Source organism: Caretta caretta, chromosome 3 (assembly GCF_965140235.1).
Source record: "Caretta caretta isolate rCarCar2 chromosome 3, rCarCar1.hap1, whole genome shotgun sequence".
Lineage (NCBI taxonomy): Eukaryota > Metazoa > Chordata > Testudines > Cheloniidae > Caretta > Caretta caretta.
In genome coordinates this window covers 41,134,372-41,158,441 of record NC_134208.1, presented here as the reverse complement: position 1 = coordinate 41,158,441, position 24,070 = coordinate 41,134,372, and the positions used below count along the sequence as shown (strand labels likewise).

The window sequence follows — 24,070 nt, the reverse complement described above, 5'->3', positions numbered from 1 at the left end:
CCCTTCACTCTGGAGGCTGACCATCCCACCCCCTGCAACTTGCCCCATGGGGGCCCGCAAATATGTTTGGTGCCAGGCCCACAAAAAGTTAATCTGACCCTGCTGCGGTAGGGATGAGCGGGGGTTGGCGAAGGCAGGGTGACTGGGGAAATCGGTGAGGATTTAGGGTACTAGAGAGAGTCTGGGGGAGCAAGATGCCTGGGGGTTGTTTGGAGAGGGACTGTGGAGGAGAACAGGCTAACTGGGGGTGGGAGGGGAGAAGAGAGAGGAGAGGTGGGTGATGGAGCCTGGACCAGATGGGGAAGGGTGATTGGAAGCATTGAGACCCTCAAGCGTTATTGGGGGGGGGGGGAGTTTGGAGCTGCCTCCCCCACCTACATTACTTCCACTTAGCTTCCCCCACTCTAGCTCTGTGCCCCACTATTTAGCTCCTTTCCCTGTCTGCCCCTTCCACCTTCCGCCCAGCCCCCAACTTTGCAGCTCACCAAGTCTCCTCTCGCTGTTGCCTGGAGCGCGGCCATCTGCTGCTTCCTGCTGATACTGGCTGGGAACGAGCGTGGGGAGCGGGTTAAGCCATAGTTAGTATGGTTTCAGTTTCATCTTGCAGTTCTCTTGCCTTGGCAAAATGCTGCCGTGCTTGGGTTCTTGCTTTTCAAAAAATTCTTAGAATCTAACATGAATAGAAATATTATGTATTTATTTCTAATTGATGGAACCTAAATTTGTGGCTTAAAGAACCTGATATTGTCCCTTTAATTATCACAAAATTAATTTTAGAAGCCAGGGCCGGCCCACAACATTTTGGCACCTGAAGAGGGGAGCTCAAATGACACCCCATGCCCACTTGCTTGGGCCAAAGCTTTGAAAGGTCTCAATTCTGCCTTCTTCCTGTTCTACTCCTCTCATGGAAATGCTCTGCTACCTACCCCAGTAAAGAAGAACTAACAACTTAAAATGCCTTGTTCAAAAATTTTAGTAACACTTAACTTTCAAATGCCTGAACAGCAAATGTAACTTTTCTTGTCTGCATAGTAAACACTGGCATTTTTATCTGTTTTGTTGGATCATATTAAAGAAGTTCTGTATTAAAATCACAAATGAGTTTGATTCCCCATAGTTTAAATTCCAGGGTATTACTAATTAAGAGCTCTCTTGGTTTTTGGTACTGTTTCTCTCCCTCTATGTGTGAAACTTGCAAGCTGCTAATTGCATTAGTACATTCTAAGACAGAGTCTGTTCTCAAAGCAATTTACACAGAGAGAGATTCAAAGCAATACTCTGTAACAACAGAAACAGCACTCAGAGACTCCCCGCCCTTTTGTTGTATTAACAATTGTGATTAAAATAGAGATAGAGAATGTATGTGGATGGATGCTTGGTGTGGATAATAACTGAATGATCAGGGAGGTGCCAGCCTAAGAATCCAGTGTCCATCGGCTGAAGAAGGCGTCAAGTGGAAATAAGCAGAGGACCCTCGGAGGGCACACTGGAATCCACCCAACAGCCTCAAGAATGGGAGAACCAAAGAACAAGATAACATCTAGCAGCACGGAGCTGTCAGGAATGTGCTATCTGCTGATTGATTCAGCAAAAGCATGATGAAGCAATTCCCATAGACTGGCATAGGAAGAAATTCCTATAAAAATGGACTCTAGAAAGTGAGAACTTTGGGGTCTGATTCTGCAAACCAACTTCCAGGAGCATCAGATGAGCATCTGACAAGGCCCTGCTCCCTCCTCATGTCCAGGCCACCTCGCCAGTGGCTTGGCATGAGCAACTCTAAGGCTGGTAACTATGATAACAACCTTGCAGAAACTGTGTATGTGTGTGTTTGTATGAATGAATGTGTGAATAAATATGAGATTGAATGGAATGTTATAGCTATAACTAACTGCTTACTATGATTCTGTCTGTATTCACAATAAATGAGGTATTTTGCCTTTTCCCCTTTAATAAGATCCTGCTGGTTTTTATTTTATTGGTATAACAGTTTGAATAATCACAGTGATGCTTTCCGTACTTTCTTGGTTGCAAAGATTTGAACTGCTTTCTGAAAGTCCACAGTCTGGGCCAGCTCATGCTCTATTGAGATGGTTGCAAGGCCGACCAGCCTCTCCTGTGTCATTGTGGAGCATAGATTTATTTTTATTAACTTCAGCTTGGAGAAGCTGTGTTCTCCACTGGCAACTGTTACAGGAAGCGGTCTCAGTTTGCCTTATGGTAAGGCCAGCCCTGTAGGCAGGATTAAGCTCTCATCCTTCAGAGCTAAAGAAACTTAAAAAGAAAAGATGCTACCAGTCTAGGTCTAGAGAACTGAGAGCAATCTATGTATATCTGCATAACAGCAATAACCTGACCAAATGGTAACTCTGTACACATAAGTTTACTTGTTGATGTTATAATTTTAGAGGGATACATACCAGGTGAACTTCTCTTATCCTCCCCTTTAACAAGTTCTGAGCCTCCCTCCTTCTCTGCCTCCTCCCCAACCCCCTTCAAATAAAGTAAATGAATTTGATCCAGCTTCTTATATTATGCCCATATCTGGGTGCTCAAGGTACACAACCAAGGTGAAAGTCACATTAATAAAAATAATGCCCTAGCTATATTTTTAACAATACTGAAGAACACTCCTCCCTTCCAAATAAGAATTCAGTTTTGATACATATCAGCTTCTCTTTCTGGTTCTTTTGTGCTAGCAAACACTGGTAGGTGAACAATGTTATTCATTAAATACCACTGATGTGCCGGATGCTTTAGGAGGTATAAAATATAACTAGGCTCCTGCCCTGCCCCTGAGCAGTTTACACTGGCTCAGGAGAATGTTAGGGGAAGGAAATTTACTTTTTCCTAAAGGGAAATACTTTTATTTGAAATTGTAAAAGAGTGTAATATAAGCTATTCTGTTCATTACATGTTTTATAAAATCAGTTTTAGAAAACCTATTTTTCCCTATTAATACTTAAAAAATAAGAGATACAGCACGCACTGCACAGATCTATGGAAATACCTATTCATCTGCCTAAACCCATTAGGGCCCACCCTTCTAATATCCTTTTGCATCCCCAGCCCTACTGTTAATTCCAGTACTAAAATCAAGGCCGGCTTCACTAAGTACTGCTTCACTGAAGAGACAAAAGCTATACCCTCAAATGATCCCGACACCCAGATACCATACTGCACAATTTCAGGAGAAAGGTACATTCCGACATGGTCAGCCTTTATCTCAGCACTACATGAGGTGCCAGACTTCCTGTCAGAATTTACTACATACATTATACTGAGCATGCTCACATGAACTGAGTACGCTCAGTAACATCTGCTGAAGCCACTGTCCTCACTCTGCCCTTACTTGGAATCAGATTCTGCTGTATGCTCTTTGGCGGGGTAAAAAGGGGGCAAATTGGAGGCGGGGGATAGGCACGGCCTGAGCAGGAGGCGGAAATTTACTGGATGGTGGAGTCAAGCAGCTGGAGGCAGGGGCAGGAGAGGGGCTGAAGAGGAAAATCAGGGATGGGGGGGCTAGAAGCCAGGGTTCACCTCGGGGGACAGCGCTGCACAACCATGGTAGAGGGCAAAGTCCTGGCACAGGGAGGGGCAGAGGGGGGTAACAGTTACCCCACTGGGATGAGCCCCCTGCTGTGTTTTCAAAAATAGAGATGGGGGGAAATGGGCTTTTTTATTTCCCTTCGCACAGGACAGTATGCCTCAGCACGGGCTTCCCAGGGCTAGGTTCTTAAAGGCACAGTGTATCCCAATGCTGAGTCACTATAGCTCCTCTCTATCTGATATAACATGCTGAGGTGATACAGGAGACTTGATTCAGTGAAATATTTTACATATAGCCCCTCAAAAACTGTGTGTCACATATTTTAAAAATAAAAAGAAGCCCTTATCAGTTTGTCTACATGAAGTCTCATAACAGTTCACAAATTTGTCTTATCTGCTGCGATTCCCTGAATTGTGCTCCTTCCTTGTAATCCATTTTGAATATAGCTTGCTCCTTTTACAATGTTATTTTTATTACTCTTATTACTCTTACCACGTCATCATTTACCTTTTTATCATTATGCAGATGCATGTCATCGTGCTATTTTTATTTGAATAGCAAATAGTCATCAAAATATTTATATGTAAATAGTTGCTAGGAGTTTGAGCAATGATTCTAGTATAGCACTAGCTATGTTTTTTACTGTGATTTTTAATTCTAACTTTTTCTTTTTATTTTTATAACACAAGTTTATTCTGTTGGATCATGTGACTTCCAGTCTGACTGATGTCCTGGCCTGTTGTCAAAACTTCACTGGCATTTGATCCACCGAAGGGGATTGCCTTTTGCAATGGTTATTTTGCCTCTCAATCCCAGCCCCAAGTGCTTTTTCACGTCATTGCTTGGGTGTAGAACTTGAGTCTCAAATATTCAATAAGAGCAGTACACTATCTCATATTACATCCATCTCAAGGGCAAAAATCTTCTGTAACTGCTGAACATAAGAACGACCACAGTAGGTGAGACTAATGGTCCATCTAGCCCAGTATCCTGTCTTCCAGCAATGGCCAGTGCCAATGCTTCAGAGGGAATAAACAGAACAGGCAATCATTCAGTGATCCATCCCCTGAAGTCCACTCTCAGCATCTGGCAATCAGAGGTTTAGGAACATCCAGCCTCAGAGCATGGGATTGCATCCCTCATCATCTTGGCTAATAGTCACTGATGGACCGATTGTGAGGAAATTATCAAATTCTTTTTTGAACCAGTTAATAGTTTTGGCTTTCACAACATAATGAAAACACATCTACAACCCCAAGATAGCATGAAAACCACAAGAATTCCAAAATCATGAATTATACACCCTCAAGTCATGACATTAAAAAACAAGAAATTAATTATACTGTTTTTTTTTATGTGCCTCTTTGTTCTTCAGCCTTTAGGATGCAGTAGGCCTAGTTCCACAAAAGCAGGAGCCTAAACACTTGAATGAATTAGACTAGCCTCATACTTTTCCTGTTACCTCTCCCAAACATTTCATATACCTAAGGCCATACCTACATTACAAACTTATATTAACTCAAGTTACATCACCATAGAATCTCCACGTTAGTATGTCACATGTGCGCATGCCGATTTGACTCCTTGTATTGGCACTGAGCATATAGAAATCCTTGTATCGATTAAAAGTGTGGTGCATCATGGATAGATATCCCACTGTGCAACTCGCCACGGTTGACTGTACTGTATTTTTGAAAGTTTTGGCAATGCACACTGGGGCCAAAATGCATCGCACATTGATCAACTTCACATAGTGTGGTGTTCACCATTCCATAATTTTATACATATCCCATATGTAAAATTATACATAATTTTTGCACCTTTTTTCCTAAATCCCACAAACCCACGTGACCCTCCTCACCATCTGCCATCTCTGACAGAAGCATAGACCCTGCATAGCTCTGACACAGCAAATTGAGTGATACAGAGCATAAGACTGATATGATAATATGAAACCAAGTGTATATATATATATGAGCACTAAGTCATTGCAACCATTCATTAAATAGAGAAACGATCACAAAACATGTACAGCAACTGTAAGAAAAAGCGAAACCTACTTCCACATTTCTATTTAGAGTTTTGGTCACAACGTAATCATCATTTGAGTACATTGTATTGATTTTTCAGAGCGCATGGTGTACTGCATATGCTGCAACTTTGTCACTTGCAGAAAAGAAAATGAAGATTGCATGATGGTAAGAACACAACATTGTATGAGAAACACACACTGTATGTTGGAACAGATAAGTAAGCAGAATATGATGGTCTGTCGTACAAAAACAAAAGCCATGGCTCAACATCTAGCCTATTGCATAGAGACCCAATGTAATAACCAGCCTAAGGATCAAGATTCTTGCAATAATTCTAGTAATAAACATTTTCACCGCTGCTGATAGTCATATCTTGAGTAATGATTATATGTTGAAGGAATATCATTTTATAAATGTTATGAGTAAACAGAAATTATGTTTAGTATTGGTAGTTCTGTAATTTCATTTTCTCATCTAGAACTTATCAAAGATCCAGTGTGACTCTTGTAAGAGGAGGGAACATATGCCTTGCCTTCCAGAGGGAACTAATGAAGAAAACCTAATTGATGAGAAGAAAGAGTACAGGTGCAACAAGTATGCATAGTTCAGATGTTAACCTAATATGTACATTATATAATTGTTTTTTTAAGAGAAATATTTTAGTTTTCTTGGAATAACGCAGCTGGAATATAAACAAGTAATAGAGAAGTTTAATTTTACTGTTCATTTCGGTATAGAAAAAAGGTGTTAATAACTATCAATACATGTATTTCGATGCTTGTTTTTTAAAATTTTTTGGAACGGAAAGTAAACAGTTCTTGTTTATGTACCTGGTTACAATAATAAAGTTTGTAAATACCTCTCTTTGAGTCCATGTTTACAATGGTGATTTCAAAATGGTAGCAAATTGTAACAGGACATCAATATGCACCATGGCTTGCTACCTTTCACCTTTGTCCAGGGGTAGCTAATTGAGATGGGTGGTGATGCCCTGTCACAATCTGTAACCCATGGACCAGAGGATGTGAAAGGTACCCTGAATCAGATGATGTGAAAGGGGAGAGGTAGCAAACTGCAACAGATGACCCACCCATCATGATTAGCTACACTGACCAGACAAAAGCTCAAAGGTAGCAAATTACGACAGAGGGAACCTACTTCTTCAGAATTCACTATCACTGCCCAAAAATTGGGGAAATGTAGCAAATTCTGATAGGACAGCTTATGTGTCAGAGGCTGTTACTGGTAGCACAATGTGTCGGTAGCGGCTTTTCATGCCTCGCTGGCCAGCCATACATGCTAGACCCAGGGATCGCTCAGTTCAGTTAACATTCCTTATGCAGCTGGAACACATGAACAAATACATTGTCAGAACTGAATAAAAATGACATGGGTGTTTACTGCCCTGTTCAACAGCCGCACTGCCAAGTTTCAACACCTTTTCAGAATGTGACACTACTGGAAGGATGGCTGGAAAGACCACATTATCTTACAAAAAGAAAAGGAGCACTTGTGGCACCTTAGAGACTAACCAATTTATTTGAGCATAAGCTTTCGTGAGCTACAGCTCACTTCATCGGATGCATACAGTACTCCTTTTCTTTTTGCGAATACAGACTAACACGGCTGTTACTCTGAAACCTGTCATTATCTTACAGGAAGGCATTTCATTCAGACTCCGGAGTCTCTCTCTCCTTGCTCTCAAGGCGCTCAGAATGGCTGAGACAGTCACTGATGAGGTCATAAATGCACACTAGAGGCATTCATATGCCTAGTTTACCATTTGAAGAACAACATTATGACACTTGCAGAGCTATGTTGGTGGATGTTTACCAAGCAGCAGACAAACGGAGAAAAAGCGTCATTGACAAGGGATGCACTTGTACCTGCTGTCAAGAGGGCAAAGTATCAGGCAATAGAATGGCTCTGGGACAATTGACCGCATCCAAAACTGTCTTCCCCTATCGGGCACTAATGGGTCTTGGAGGATGGAACGATCACACCAGTTATGCATAAAATACCATGCGCTCCTTCAGCTAATCAAAAGCTCATGTACAAAGACCAGATGCTCACGACCCTGCAAATGTCTGGCTAGCCGTCTACCTTAACAGAGATGCGTGAGTGTGTTGTGGATGATGATCCATGTGACAACGTGTCTAGCAGTGGAGCCCTAGATGGAGATCACACAGATAATGACTTTGATGAATAAATGTTTTCAGTCCTACATGTCAAGGCTAAACTCCCTAGGATTACCACAGGTCAATATCATTTTCATCTAAGCAATGCATCCCTCTGTTAAAGTATAATTTTAAAAAGTTGATATTTCAATATTTTCTCAAATAGATATATACACAATTGTTTTAGGTTTGTCACTATTATGTTCGTGGAGAAGGATGTTATTCAAAAGGCCTAACTTGACCCATTTCTGACAAAGTTGTATTATCAAAAATTCCACCAGCTGGAGGACCTGGAGATGGCAGCTGAGGGAGGGGAGAAGTGGGTAGGCAGTTAGTCCCTTTTGCCACTGAAATTATGATTCTGTAGATTTTTACATACCTTGCCTTTTTATCACTAATTTGTCACTTCCCCCAGAATGAGATTTTACTACTTTATGCTCAGGCTAAAATTATTGATATGAATCCTGACTGAGTCAAAGATTGTGTGTGTGTGTGTGTGTGTTTGTGTACTTTAAATATAGACAGAAACAATTTTAAAACACTTTTGATAAATGAGTATAGTACACTGATAGCAATCTGTGAGAGGATCAATATATTCATAGACTTCTTATAAACAATTCTGTTTTCATGGACTTAGAAGTAAACCTGCACCACATTCTTCCAGACAGATTTTCCAGTTACCCTAACAGCTATTGCAGCACTATCACCTCTCCTTCTGAAATGTTCCACTATTTAATTTACCAGAAGATCCATTTTCCACTGCTGTATTTTGAAAGTTCCTATCAACTAGACCAAAGAGCCGCTGAATTGATCTGTACGTCCAGTATGGATTAAGTATTAATGTAAGTGTACTTAACCCCATGAAAAAGACAACAAAATATGGAAGTCCCAGATTTTCCACCACATCATTCCAATTGGAAATATACACCCACCACATGTGATAAATAAGGACCATGCGGCAGTGAAACATATGGATATTTACCCATTGGTTTGCCTTCCAAAAAAGGGTATTAGCACAGCCAATCTGGAAGAGACAACAACAAAGAAAGAGAAATGAGATTGCAGCTTCAAGATAAGACAGTCAGTGTTTTCTATAAATAAGAGACATATTTAGCTTTCCTGTTGTGTTTAGTGTAAACTGCCATACAAACATTCTCTCAATCATTTTTCTCTTGAGTGCTAAGAGATTGCACATTTATATAGCACCTTTTGTCCAGCAGAATTCTAAACCACTTTGCCACCTGTGTGCATACAACATCACTTAGATGCAGTCACCTGTTGAAGGGAGAAAGACAATCAAAACAAAGCACCTCTCACAAAAGTTCAGGGGGGCTACCAGGGTCTGGGAAGTTATGGCAAACACCTCCCAAGCAAACCTTGACTCTAACTGCTCTAGCACCTACATGCACAGACAGGACCTTCAAGTTTAAGTTCTCATGAAAAGCATCACAGGAGGGCTGAGGTGAACCTGTCGGGGCTTGTGGCTGTAGTTTGAGAGTCCAGATATTTTAGAATTTATGCTTAAACCACTAAGACAGACCGCTTGGAACTCACTGCGGTTTCAGAAGCAGGGCTGATTTCTTCTCTCCCTACAAGCATGGCAGATCTCTTCAAAGCTGCTCTCCCTCTCTGCATCCATAGAATATATATACACACTCAGATGTGTGAGCAAGCATGCACACACCTTTAGTCTCCAGCAGAAACTGAATGGTCTATATTAAGCTTGTTGGAGCTGATGAGCTAGTCTTATGTTACTATTTTCAGTCTTAAATATTTTAAAAATAGAGTTTAGTCACCTAATCTTTAGTCCTCAGCACTAGATCTCAACTAGTGAATCTGTAAAGTAATTTTTTAAAAATCTTTCCATTTTCTTTCTTTGTTACAAAGTGGGCAAAATTTTTTAATATCTAACTATTTTAGCATGATATAAATAAGGATTCCCATGGTCATTTCACTTCAAGTTTGGATGGAAAAGTTCTTCCTTGATCCCAGAACTAATCTCTTAATTTGGAGGCCAATATTCCTTTGCAGATATTTTTTGAGCAGGAGGCAATGTGAGCTTTATAATGGAAACTTCTATCACCAATAATAAATACACCAAGTTATTACTTTTAAAAGCACATTGGAGATGCAGGTTGAAGGAGCACTCATCTCAAGTAGTAGTCCCATCAGTGGTAGATAGTGTCCAGACTTTATGTTTGTTATCACACCAAGAAGCCCACCAAAGGCAAATAAATGATGAACCACTGAGAACACATCAAACATCCTGAAAACAATATTAGACACATGAATAACTACATTTTCATGCAAGAAGAAGCCAGCAGCTATTAAGCAGTGAAACCAGCTCCACTTTTGCTCCGAATGCACTTGGTCAATTTGAAAAACTGGATCTATGAACAAGGCCCACAAGCCAGCTCCACAACTCTGAACTGCAAACAGGCCACTTGTTATAGACATATTCCAGAAGGCCTTCTCCTTTCCTGACAAAGTGCGATAACTGGCACTGAACCATGATGACAGCAAGTGAGCTAGAAGAAAGAGTCCCAGGTAGATAAAAAAGCCAGCTGCTAGTAACTTCCAACGAACTTCCCACAGAACGTAGTCCCAGTCAAATATGTCTCTGGATGCTGCACTGTTTGCAAGATTCATTTCTTCTTCTTTAATTCGAAATATCTAGAGGGAGTCTGAAGGTTCTCAGCCATGTGTTGGTCTATGTTGAAGCTACTGAGCCTGTGCTGTTGTACGGAGCAGAAACCCATCTGCAATTAAAAAAAAAGAGAGACATGTACGGAAGGCCCAGTGTATGTATATATATGATCTCCCCATTTATGAAAGCTCCACTAATATTTCCCAACAGTTCAGAACTGACAGAAAGACCCTCAAAATAAAATAACCTACAAAAAGATGGCCCAGTGGGCTAAACATTGTTAGGTGGCTACCTTACTTTTTTCAATAACCTAAAGAAACCACAACTGAGGCGTACAATTCTCCAGCGAAATATTTAAGCATTTCTGAACCTTCATTTTTTCATCTGTAGAGCCCTCTGGAAATGTCTACATCAGTGGTTCCCAAACTTGTTCTGTCGCTTGTGCAGGGAAAGCCCCTGGCGGGCCGGGCCGGTTTGTTTACCCTCGGCGTCCGCAGGTTCGGCCCATCGCGGCTCCCAGTGGCCGCGGTTCGCTGCTCCAGGCCAATGGGAGCTGCTGGAAGCAGTGGCCAGTAGATCCCTCAGCCTGCGCCGCTTCCAGCAGCTCCCATTGGCTGGGAGCAGCGAACCGTGGCCACTGGGAGCCACGATCGGCCGAACCTGAGGATACAGCGGGTAAACAAACCGGCCCGGCCCACCGGGGCTTTCCCTGCACAAGCGGCGGAACAAGTTTGGGAACCACTGGTCTACATTGTATTTGAAAACCTGCAGCAGTGAGTCTCTGAGCCCTGATCTACAGACTTAGGCTTGTCCTATGGCACTAAAAACACCCGTGTAGATGTTTGGGCTTGAGCTTGAGTTCTGGAAACCACGGAAGGGGTAAGTTTGAGCACCCAAGCTGCAATGTTTACAGTGCTGTTTTGTGCCGTAGCATGAACTTTGGACTCTGAAACTTGCTGCCACTGGTTTTAAAATGCAGCATAGAAATACCCAGGAGGAAGGATGTTCACTGTGGGCTTCAGCCCGGGAAGTGCCAGAGGCTCCAACAGTGGGAACCAGGGACATTGAAGCCCAGGAGGAGACCCAGAAAATGGCGGAGGTCTGCGGAAGCCCAGAGTTGCTGGGAGCTATCCGCGCTGAATAGCCTGGAAACTCCAGAGATGCTTCATGCTCAACTACAAGGGACAAGGTAGGAAGTAGCCCAGGGGGAGGAGGCAACCACACACCCTGGAACACTCAGAGTATTTCAGTCTGGATCCCTGCTGACTCAGTGGCAGAGACCCTTGCCACTGATAGAGTCCTGGGCTGGGAACTGTGGAGTAAGGTGGGCCTGGGTCCCCCCATCCCGGCTGTTACCCACCCCTAGGTTGTGGCCCACTTCCCCGACTGGCTTCTGGGCCACTCAGCTCCGAGAGAGGGGGCAGCCATCTTGATTCTGACAACCAGGCCATACCACTCTGAGAGCGGGCCGCCTCACTGACTCCGGCCACTAGACCTTACAGCCCTGAGAGCTGGGGCTGCTTTACTTACTCTGACCATTAGGCCTTACAGTCCTGACGGCAAGGGCAGTCCAGTTGACTTAGTCACTGGAGGCTGACCAATCACTGTTGGCCCAAAAGACCATGCCCCTTAACCCCCTGAGGGAACAGGGTCAGAGCCCCCAACTACGAGTGTTTGTCCTAACCAGGAGGCTCAGGGGCTACAGACTGATTGTTTGCTCTGCCCGGCTCAGGGGTCTGGAGTTCCTGACTGATTGCTTGACTCAGCAGGGAATCTCCACAACTGTGTAATGGGGTGTATTGACTCTACACTGGGCAAACAGAAGCAATCCCCTTGTTACACTGAGGCCCCATGAAATACCATAAGAGTCTTTAGGAATCAAACACACACCCAGTTTATAGGGTACAGATTAAAGCTGCAACAAATCAGATGCTCTGGGCCTCATTCTCATTCACACCAAGTCCACTTTACAATGCTTTGAAGTATAAAAGAGTCTTAAACTGTTGGAGCAGAATAACCGTAAATGAGAACTGAGCCCTTGTAGACATGGGGTTTTTTTGTTTTTTTTTTAACACAAAATAATAATCAGTAATAGTGTAAATATTCTTCTTTATTATATGTTTACATTAACCGACCTTTGATGCATGCAAATATGTACTTTGTTATCAGAAAAAACTCTTATCTACCTTTCATAACTGTTGTTCTTCGAGATGTGTTGCTCATGTCCATTCCATGCTAGGTGTGTGCACACTCACGTGCATGGCTGCCAGAATCAGCTGTGTACAGGATGGTCTATAGGGAGGCCCTGGCTACTGCCTTGCCCTCGTCCATGATGGCCAAGAATTCCTGTCTCAACTCCTGAGACAGGGAGTTTGTAAATTTGGCCACTGAGTTCCAGACACTGAAGTCATATCTCCCCAGCAATGCTTGCTGGTTGGAGAGACGCAGTTGCAGGCTGGCCGTCGAATAAACCTTTCTCCTGAGTAAATCTAGCTTTTTAGCATCTTTATTTTTAGGGATTGCTCTCATTTGCCTCAACCTGTCTTGTTCATTGGCAGCTGAGACCACCAGTGACCCTGGGGGAGGGTGGGAATACCTGTACTGATTGTCCTTGGCAGGGACATAGGAGTACTTCTCTGCCCGTTTAGGTGTTGGGGCAGAGAGGATGGGGTATGCCACAGTGTCTTGAATTGCTTGAGTATCCCATCATGCACTGGGAGTGCCACCTTAGAGGGAGCTGCAGCAGCCAATATATCAAAAAGGCTGTCCGTAGGCTCCTTAAGCTGCTCTGCCTCCAACCCCAAGTTCGAGGTGACAAATTTGAGGAGCTCCTGGTGGGCTCGAAAATCATCTGGTGGCAGCAGGTTGTCTCATCTGGAGAGGACAAGGAAGAGGCCATCATCACAGGAGGGACTGACTCCTCCTCCACAACCAGGGCAGACGGCCCCAGGGCCATTGTGGGTTTTGGTACCGGGGTCTGGTTTCAATTCAATCTCCGGTGGCCAGGTCGGTGCTAGGCTCTGCCTCTCAGAGACTACTGAGGACATTGGCGAGGAATACGATCCTGACATCGGTGGGAGCCCGTAGGGGTCCAATAAGGCCATTGCACTGGCCATTGTCCCAGTGGCCAACCCATCGATGGACCCACAGCGAAGTCTGGTCCAGACGGCCAGTGTCATGAAGGGGAAGGGATAGCTTCCTCCTCTGACTCAGACTCCTCCCTCAGTGACCCAGGAGGAGCTGTTGCTACTGTCTCCAGTTGGCTGTGATGCAGAGACAAAGGTGGTGCTGCACTGGAAACTGGTGGTGGGGGCTGGAGACCGGTGCCAGAGACATACGGTGCGGTGATGGAGAGCGGTGCCAGGGGGCCAATGACCGGGAAGCTGGAGAATGGTGTCATGACGCTGGAGATCAATGCCGTGGATCTGGCGACTGGTGACAGGATAGGCACCTGCATCAGGTTGAGGCCCACTGGGGCAGCCCCATCGAGGGCTTCCCTCTTGAAGTGACCACCTTCGTCAACTCCACAGACGGGCGAGAGTCTCTAGGCATGGACAGAGCTGAGAATGACATGAGGTCCTTTGCTGCCTGAAAAGCCTCCAACATTGAGGGAGCTTGGAGGTGTAGGGGTTCCGAGCTGTTCCCAGGTGTCAGTGGTGGGTCCTTAACAGGTTGGATGCCTTAGAAGGCATAGCTACCGCCAACTACAGCTCTAGGGAAGACGAGCAACCTGGCACGGGTCTCACTTTGTCAGGAGCTCCGCACCTGTCCCTCCGCAGCACTGGGGAGCGTCTCCTGTTGCCATGCTGTTTTTTTGTGCCTCTTCTTTGGCATAGGGGAAGGGGAACGGTGCCAGGAAGAGCCCGATGCTGGCGGAGCACTCCGCACCAAGGCTGACATGCTTGGTGCCAAGTTGGAGTGGCAAAGCTCTGAAGCTGAACGAAGGGCAGCTTCTATTAACAAGGCCTTCAAACAAATATCCCTGTCCTTAAGCATGAGAAGCCTGAAGCCCTTGCAGACCCTGCACTTTCTTTGATGTGAGCTTCCCCGAGGGACTTTAAGCAGCTCACCACTCTAACTGAACTACTGCTTACACTAAAAATTATGTCTAGAGAAAAGTCCAAGGAAGTCCACAGACAAAACCACAAGGGAGCTTCCAGTTGTAAGAGACAGTCCAGCAACCATCACGGGTAGTAAGGAACTGAAAGGGCACGGAGCTGGTGGCACCCCATATACCGGCGCATGAGCGCGGGGCACCAGGGGCGCTGGAGCTGTCCGTATGGATACCACAGGAGCTGTCCGTATGGAAAAAGTTCCAGCAGTCATGCACACACCTAGCATTTAATCGACATGAGCAAACACTTGAACTTTTTAATCTTTTTGTGCATTAAGTCATGTTATGAAAAATTTAGGTCCGTCAAGCGATTAAAACAATTAATTGTGATTAACTGCATGATTAATCGTGCTGTTAAACAACAATAGAATACTATTTATATAAATATTTTTGGATGTTTTCCACAATCGCTCAGACAAACAAGTTTGTTTACATTTGCAAGAGATAATGCTGCCCGCTTCTTGTTTACAATGGTACCTGAAAGCAAGAACAGGCATTCACATGGCACTGTTGTAGCTGGTGCTGAAAGATATTTACATGTCAGCTGCTCTAAAGATTCATATGTCCCTTCATGCTTCAACCACCATTCCAGAGGACATGGGTCCATGCTGCTGATGGGTTCTGCTTGATAAAGATCCAAAGCAGTGCAGACTGATGCATGTTCATTTTCATCACCAGAGTCAGATGCCACCAGCAGAAGGTTGATTTTCTTTTTTGGTGGTTTGGGTTCTGTAGTTTCCGCACTGAAGTGTTGCTCTTTTAAGACTTCTGAAAGCATGAATCATAGAATCATAGAATATAAGGGTTGGAAGGGACCCCAGAAGGTCATCTAGTCCAACCCCCTGCTCGAAGCAGGACCAATTCCCAGTTAAATCATCCCAGCCAGGGCTTTGTCAAGCCTGACCTTAAAAACCTCTAAGGAAGGAGATTCTACCACCTCCCTAGGTAACGCATTCCAGTGTTTCACCACCCTCTTAGTGAAAAAGTTTTTCCTAATATCCAATCTAAACCTCCCCCACTGCAACTTGAGACCATTACTCCTCGTTCTGTCATCTGCTACCATTGAGAACAGTCTAGAGCCATCCTCTTTGGAACCCCCTTTCAGGTAGTTGAAAGCAGCTATCAAATCCCCCCTCATTCTTCTCTTCTGCAGGCTAAACAATCCCAGCTCCCTCAGCCTCTCCTCATAACTCACTCCGTCCACACTCCGTCCTGATCAGATTTTGGAAGGCACTTCAGATTCTTAAATCTTGGGTCAAGTGCTGTAATTATCTTTAGGAAATCTCACATTGTTACCTTCTTTGTGTTTTGTAAAATCTGCAGTGAAAGTGTTCTTAAAACGAACAACATGCTGGGTCATCATTCAAGACTGCTATAACATGAAATATATGGCAGAATGCGGGTAAAACACAGAGCAGGAGACATACAATTCTCCCTCAAGGAGTTCAGTCACAAATTTTATTAACACATTATTTTTTTAACTAGCGTCCTCAGCGTGGAAGCATGTCCTCTGGAATGGTGGCCAAAGCATTGAGGGTCATACAAATGTTTAGCATATCTGGCACGTAAATACCTTGCAGTGCTGGCTACAAAAGTGCCATGCGAACATCTGTTCTCACTTTCAGGTGACACTGTAAATAAGAAGCGGGTAACATTATCTCTCGTAAATGTAAACAAACTTGTTTCTCTTAGCGATTGGCTGAACAAGAAGTAGGACTGAGTGGACTTGTAGGCTCTAAAGTTTTATATTTTGTTTTTGAGTGCAGGTATGCAACAACAAAAATCTACATTTATAAGTTGCGCTTTCACAGTAAAGAGATTGCACTACAATACTTGTGTGAGGTGAGTTGAAAAATACTATTTCTTTTGTTTATCATTTTTACAGTGCAAGTATTTGTAATAAAAATAATATAAAGTGAGTACTGTACACTTTGTATTGTGTTGTAATTGAAATCAATATATTTGAAAATATAGAAAAACATCCAAAATATTTAATAGATTTCAATTGGTATTCTATTGTTTAACAGTGCGATTAAAACTGCAATTAATCATTATTACTTTTTTTACTCATGATTAATTTTTTTAGTTAATCACACTAGTTAACTGCAACTAATTGACAGCCCTAGAAACATTATTTAAAGTTTTCAAAGTTTACAAAAAGACAGCCCTGTTTCTTACAGTTCTCTTCTGTGAGGTGTTTTCACAAAGTATGCAGCATCACAGGTGTGCACATTTGCAGGCCTTGCATGCACAAAAATAACAGAAGTAAGGAAACAGGACAAGTGGACCAAGCATTAATTCACAAATGTCCCTGGAAATCATATGTAGCTAGTAGATGAAGAAATAATCAGAAAAAGAGTAAAGTGTGATAAGCTTGCAGCTGCAGCTTTGATTACTAGCACAGTTTGTAGTGCATGGATACCTCATGATGAAGGATACGATTTGGGCATGGATTCCATGACTTTAACTTTCTGGTGACAGCTTCAGAATGAAATTCACCTTGTGAAGGGGTTCAAGTAAGGTTCTGTCTATCAGTGATTAGTATTCAGGCTTAAGCAGGTAACGTGAATTTCAGCCCCCCCCCCCCGCCAGAACTTCTCCCCACCCCCTCAACAAGCTTAAACCAGCTTTTCTAGATAGCATTTAGAATACCTTCCATCTATTAACCAGACAGAATACATGTAGATTCTTCTGTATGTAACCCTTCTACCCATCAAAGTTGACAGCAACAAGGGCTGGGTTCAGTATCAAATTTGGGACAGGGAGTGCCTGGACAGACACTGGAAATGGTATTATTTATGAAACCCTTCTACCAGGTTGAGTCAGCAGCAACAAGGGCTAGCTTCAATATCTAGGGGTTCCTTCTGTCAATACAACACAGATCAGGCTCGAGCCACCACTCGTTAATATGGGAAAATTACATACCACCCGTGGGTGCCTCTAGAGACAATATTTCCCCTCTCGCAAGCACTGAGTCTGGATATACAAAAGAAAACTTTCACTAAAAAGGGGAAAGGAACGGATCCGGGAATTAATTTGGGAACACATCACAGGCATGATTCAAAATCATATGACCATGATGAAAACACCCATCCTAGAGTACATTGGGCAATGTCCTTGGCCTCAGGTTCTCAGCTTGCAGTGAGAAAGTCTAACGAACAAATGTTCATTTCACACCCCACTCTCCACTCCCTCCACTGCACCCCTCACAGTTCTTCCCCTTGGTCAGTGAAGACTCATAGTTCAAAGGTGCACTCACATGAGTTCATCTCCCACTCCAGGTATGCCACTCCACCATCGTTCACTCTGCCCCTGCGCTATCAGCCACTGCATCATCCACTCACTTCACCACTGCGCTGTCGGCCACTGGGTCACTGTTCACTCCACCTCTGTACAGCAACATCTGTGATGATGTGATGGGGTGACCACCCCACACAGGACTGGAAGGGGTTAAGATGACCTGATGGGCTAATTAACTCCACAAGCTGCCCCCAGAGGAGAAGCCAGGGAGCAGGGAACTGACTGGAAGCAGGCTCAGCTGGAGGGACCTATATAAGTCAGGAAGCTGGCACAAATGAGGCTTCAGAGGTATAGTCTGTAGTCACTCCTTGGGAGGCATGTCTGGGACTATAAAGGGTCCACAGTTACTCCCTGAAAGGAGAGTGTGGTTTGGCAAACCCAGAGAGGGGAAGAGCCAGAGACGTAGGTAAGACTCCAGGGAAAAGCAGCGAGGTGTGGGATAGGTCAAACCTTGGCTGCTGATGAGAGGGCCTCTGAACTGGGACCCAGAGTAGAGGGCCAGCCCAGGTCCTCTACTCGCCATTGATGAAGTTGCACCAGCGGAGCAGGAAGACTCCTTGAGCCCATTTGTTAAGAGATGGAAGTCTAAGTCATGGAAAGGAGGCTGCGGTTCCTGGAGTGAGAGGGATCTGCAGGGTGAGAGGATGACAGAAGAGACCCCACGAGGGGAGGGCACAATGCCTGGCTGGAGCTAATACCCAGGATGGCCATCAGGAGGCATCATCAGCAGCGAGTGAACCCCAGGACAGAAGTTTTGAGGTCCTACCACTTAGCTCAGTGATTTCAGCTTGTTAGTGGGGGAGCCTCACCGCTAGTGCTGGCTGTGGCAGTCTTTCACTGGAGACACTATCCCACAGCAGGCTTAAGCCTAGGCCTGATTATCAGTGATTTCAACTCCAGTGGTCTGTAATTGAGAGTCTTTTGTTTTCTTAAGTTTAATCAGCTCAGTCTTTAAACAGTGGAGGGGGCAAAGTCAAAGGGTGTCTAGGACTGTTAGGCAGAACCCACACCACGATGTATACTTTATTATGAATTATTATTTGTATTATGGAAGTGCCTAAGGACCAATGGAGAATGGTCTCCTGGGCGCTAGATGTTGTACAAACAGAGTCACAGACTGGTCTGTAGGCCTAACTTGACATGAGTAAGTTGACATAAGTAAGGGGAGGGATAGCTCAGTGGTTTGAGCATTGGCCTGCTGAACCCAGGGTTGTGAGTTCAATCCTTGAGGGGGCCATGTAGGGATGGGGCAAAAATTGGGGATTGGTCCTGCTTTGAGCAGGGGGTTGGACTAGATGACCTCTTGAGGTCTCTTCTAACCCTGATATTCTATGAACTGTGTCTGAGTTCTATGAACTAAGACCTTATTTCTCAGTGGGCCAGACTGAGAAGGTGAATGGAGGACTAAGCTGTGTAAATAAGGGCTTAACAAGCACTGGACTGGAGTCAGTCTAGCTAAGATAAACAGGGACACCTTAAACTAGGGACAAATAGACCAAATAAACTTGGAATGTGGAGAGCAGCTTATACTTGAACAGCACATATAGAGCATGATGTAGAGGGAATGGTTCCTGAAAAGCAGCCATGCCAGTAATGAAATGAATAATCTTCCATAATTGGGAAATGTCTTATAACAATCAAATGCCTTCTTTAAGTCACTGTCATAAACATACAGCTAAGGGTAGCATAAAATCCCTCCTTTACCTGTAAAGGGTTAATCAGTTCCATTAACCTAGTTGACACCTAACCAGAAGGACCAATGGGGAAAGAAGATACTTTCAGATCTGGTGGGGGGGAAGGTTTTTGTTTGTGCTCTTTGTTGCTCTCTCTAAGACCAAGAGAGACCAAGCAAGTAATCCAGCTCCTACTGAATGATACATCTAAAAATACAGAAATAGTAAGTAATAGCAAGGAAATGCGTTAGAGTATCTTTTGTTTTAGCTTGTGAATTTTCCCTATGCTAAGAGGAAGGTTTATTCCTGTGTTCTATAACTTTAAAGTTTTGCCTCGAGGGGAATCCTCTGTGTTTGAAATCTTATTACCCTGTAAAATTACCTTCCATCCTGATTTTACAGAGGTCCTTCTTTTACTTTTTTTTCTTTATAATAAAGTTCATAGAATATCAGGGTTGGAAGGGACCTCAGGAGGTCATCTAGTCCAACCCCCTGCTCAAAGCAGGAAAAATCCCCAACTAAATCATCCCAGCCAGGGCTTTGTCAAGCCTGACCTTAAAAATTCCTAAGGAAGGAGATTCCACTACCTCCCTAGGTAACGCATTCTAGTGTTTCACCACCCTCCTAGTGAAAAAGTTTTTCCTAATATCCAACCTAAACCTCCCCCACTGCAACTTGAGACCATTACTCCTTGTTCTGTCATCAGCTACCACTGAGAACAGTCTAGATCCATCCTCTTTGGAACCCCCTTTCAGGTAGTTGAAAGCAGCTATCAAATCCCCCCTCATTCTTCTCTTCCGCAGACTAAACAATCCCAGTTCACTCAGCCTCTCCTCATAAGTCATGTGTTCCAGTCCCCTAATCATTTTTGTTGCCCTCTGCTGGACTCTTTCCAATTTTTCCACATCCTTCTTGTAGTGTGGGGCCCAAAACTGGACACAGTACTCCAGATGAGGCCTCACCAATGTCAAATGAGGGGAATGATCACGTCCCTTGCTCTGCTGGCAATGCCCCTACGTACACATCCCAAAATGCCACTGGCCTTCTTGGCAACAATGGCACACTGTTGACTCATATCCAGCTTCTCGTCCACTGTCACCCCTAGGTCCTTTTCTGCAGAGCTGTCCTTGTTGAACCTCATCAGATTTCTTTTGGCCCAATCTCTAATTTGTCTAGGGCCCTCTGTATCCTATCCCTACGCTCCAGGATATCTACCTCTCCTCCCAGTTTAGTGTCATCTGGAAACTTGCTGAGGGTGCAATCCACACCGTCCTCCAGATCATTAATGAAGATATTGAACAAAACCGGCCCCAGAACCGACCCTTGGGGCACTCCACTTGATACCGGCTGCCAGCTAGACATGGAGCCATTGATCACTACCCGTTGAGCCCGACAATCTAGCCAACTTTCTCTCCACCTTATAGTCCATTCATCCAGCCCATATTTCTTTAACTTGCTGGCAAGAATACTGTGGGAGACCGTGTCAAAAGCTTTGCTAAAGTCAAGGAACAACACGTCCACCGCTTTCCCCTCATCCACAGAGCCAGTTATCTCGTCATAGAAGGCAATTAGATTAGTCAGGCATGACTTGCCCTTGGTGAATCCATGCTGACTGTTCCTGATCACTTTCCTCTCCTCTAAGTGCTTCAGAATTGATTCCTTGAGGACCTGCTCCATGATTTTTCCAGAGACTGAGGTGAGACTGATTGGCCTGTAGTTCCCAGAATCCTCCTTCTTCCCTTTTTTAAAGACGGGCACTACATTAGCCTTTTTCCAGTCGTCTGGGACTTCCCCGGATCACCATGAGTTTTCAAAGACAATGGCGAATGGCTCTGCAATCACATCCGCCAACTCCTTTAGCACTCTCGGATGCAGAACATCCAGCCCCATGGACTTGTGCTCGTTCAGTTTTTCTAAATAGTTCTGTTTTTAAGAATCTGATTGGGGTTTTAGTGTCCTAAAAACCCAAGGGTCTGGTCGGTGCTTACCTTGTTTACTCTCAAGCCTCCCCAGGAAAGGGGGTGAACGGGCTTTGGGGGATATTTTGGGAAAACAGGAACTCCAAGTGGACCATTTGCTTAATCTCACTTGGTGGTGGCAGCAATATCGTCCAAGGACAAGGAAGAATTTGTGCCTTGGAAGTTTTTAACCTAAGCTGGTAGAAATAAACTTAGGGAGTCTTGCATGCGGGTCCCCACATCTGTATCCTAGAGTTCAGAGTGGGGAGGGAACCCTGACAGGCACATGACACACTTTGGAATCAGAGATTTTGTTTTAAAAAATAGTAATATACAAATATATAGACTACTCAAGTATGCATCTCAATACATTGGTGGAAGTCATTAACTGTTATCTATAAACTATTACTGGGCCATATTAGTAATCATCTAAATGTCAGCTGGGTAAGAGTCCATCCTATCAGCTCTTCAACCCACCAAATTTGAGAACAATACACCAAGTGCATCTGAAATTGCAAGAAGAGTGCACTGACCTTTTCATGATTTCTAGTTTTATTGTTCTGTCACCAGTCCTATGAAAGGCCAAATAGTGTCAGAAATATTGGTTTGTTTCCTAATGGATTCTTGTAATTATGACATTTAGGGCTAGAGCTATAAAAGGACTTAGGAGTCCAACTGCCACTGAGATCCTCAAAACCCTCATTCAGCTGCCACATAACCTTTTAGATGCCTATATGGCCACCATTAAAGTCCCATAAGTGCTTACGTTTCTGCATATGCACAGCCACCTCAGTCTACATGCCAGGTTGCTTAAGCTCATTTCTAAACCCAGGCTGGCTCCTCAGACTAGGCTCTCCCCCAGCTATCTTGCCTGTCCGGCCTGATCCAGAAGACCTGGTCCGAGCAAGTCTCACCCCACACAAAACAGCTAGCAGAGGTGGTAATAGTAGTGATGGTGCCTCTAATAACATTTAGCCCAATGGTCAGAGCACTCACCCAGGATATGAGAGAGCTGGGCTTAGTACCCCCTCTGCCTGATATGGAGAAAGATTTTAAACATGGTCTCCCTCCTCTTAGGAGAAACCCTAATCACTGAGATATGGGGTATTCTGGAACCGGTGTCTCTTCTGTTGGAGGCTAGGGACAGTTGTCAAAAGGATAGGAGGTAAGGCGAAGACATTTGCAGGCTTACTTTGTACTTTTATATTTTATACTTCATCAAACACAACAGTATGCTGTGTGTTCCTCTGAGAAGGGCCACATTTTCTTGAGCATCTGGTAGGTGTATGTGCGGTGGGGAATCAGACAGCATAAAGTACCCTGAGCCACGCAGCTTCTCTTTTCTTCAAGTCTCCTCTTAAATCACACACTCTTCAACTTCAACTGGGTCTTTATTTCTCCCCAATCACTCTGCAGTAAAACTTATTGAGTGTAACGCCATTATTTTCTATGATTTCTCAGGTCTTTCATCTACTATCTTGTGTTATTTAATGCTACAAAGTATCTAGGATTACAGCTCAGTAAAAGTAAAATGTAGAGTGTTTATGAATAGATTAATTCTTTGGGGGCCTGTTGCTGTGATGATAAATACAAAAAATATAATTATTGCTCTGCAAGTACTGCTAGAAAATATCACCTAAATATATAATACTACCAATGCTTTTGATTGGTTTTTTTTTTTCAGTTTGACACCCCATAAATGACTAGAAATTTGGCAAGACAATGGAAGAAATAATGCCTCATAAAGATATGGATTGTTTCTGTATGACCAACGCTTACTGATGCCAACTCATCGTAGCTAACACAGAATGGATAAAAAACTGTTTGTCTAAAAAAGGATTTCAGTCATTTGTCAGTTTCCCTAAAATCAGTGTAAGCTCTCTTAACCCCATGCCCTGTTTTTTTTCATATTAACCTTTTAAATGTTTAGGATCGTTTAATTTTTTTTAAAATGTATGCTATTAAAAACAGAATGTTTAGCAAAAGGATATGGAGAAGCTGTCACTTAGGTTTTTTTTTAAAAAAAAGCTCGGGAGCAGAGGATGTAGAGGGGGTGGACATGTCTCATGAGGGAACGGTAGTAGTTAACGGCTCCCAGTGTCTGATGCTACAGCTATTATTTCTGTCCTTCATGCAGTTACAAAGCTATGGCTTTTTCTTTTGAAATGTGGTTATTTTTAAAACCCCTCTCAAAATTTGTATATTTCTTCCCAATTTACAAACAATGAGCCGATTTAGAATCCTACATCTTAGCTCTGTAAATAGCCTTTAGAAAGTTTTTATTTGGTTGTGGGTTTTTTGCATGCTGAGCAATTCATTTAGGCAAAACTTTAAAAACAAGCTAATGCTATTTTTTTTTTTTAAAAAAGCTTGGGATAGTATCTCTTTGAAAACATTGTACTGTAATTTTTATTTCACTAGACCTCTTCCTCTTTGGTTAAGATAAACCTGAAAATGTTTATGCACGTGTGTAAAGTTATTCACATGCATGTCCTCAGGATCAGGGCCTATCTGAGACACACAATACACAAACTAAAGGAACAATCTCAAAGTGGAGCATTTTTCAAATCACCTGTACACAAGACAAACGTTGTGAAGCTGCATTGACATTAATAATC

General features: G+C 43.5%; 2 protein-coding genes and 1 long non-coding RNA gene across 3 annotated transcripts in view; 1 reads left to right on the top strand and 2 right to left on the bottom strand.

The window, feature by feature from the left end:
* LOC125634504 (protein CLN8) overlaps window positions 1–556 on the bottom strand; it is a 14,240-nt gene extending 13,684 nt beyond the window's left edge. The window contains exon 1 of the mRNA XM_048845354.2: window positions 486–556. The gene's annotated coding sequence lies outside the window, so the exon portion shown is untranslated. The remainder of the gene's footprint in view (window positions 1–485) is intronic.
* Window positions 1–24,070, top strand: part of LOC125634507 (uncharacterized) — a 26,001-nt gene extending 1,931 nt beyond the window's left edge. Inside the window, exons 2-3 of the long non-coding RNA XR_007355944.2 lie at window positions 16,288–16,363; window positions 23,137–24,070. This is a non-coding gene — a long non-coding RNA (uncharacterized LOC125634507). The remainder of the gene's footprint in view (window positions 1–16,287; window positions 16,364–23,136) is intronic.
* Window positions 8,418–10,465, bottom strand: LOC142071391 (protein CLN8-like). Its single transcript, XM_075126186.1, has 2 exons — window positions 9,870–10,465; window positions 8,418–8,784 (listed from the first exon to the last, which is right to left on the bottom strand). Exons 1-2 carry the CDS (start codon window positions 10,407–10,409, stop codon window positions 8,464–8,466), a joined length of 861 nt encoding a protein of 286 aa, XP_074982287.1. The 5' UTR covers window positions 10,410–10,465; the 3' UTR covers window positions 8,418–8,463.

Excerpts from the sequence above, each read along its gene's own strand:
- LOC142071391 (XM_075126186.1), bottom strand. The coding sequence starts at position 10,409 with ATGAATCTTGCAAACAGTGCAGCATCCAGAGACATATTTGACTGGGAC. Across the intron at positions 8,785-9,869 it reads TCTCCAATGTGCTTTTAAAA|ATTGGCTGTGCTAATACCCT; the intron begins GTAATAACTTGG and ends TGTCTCTTCCAG.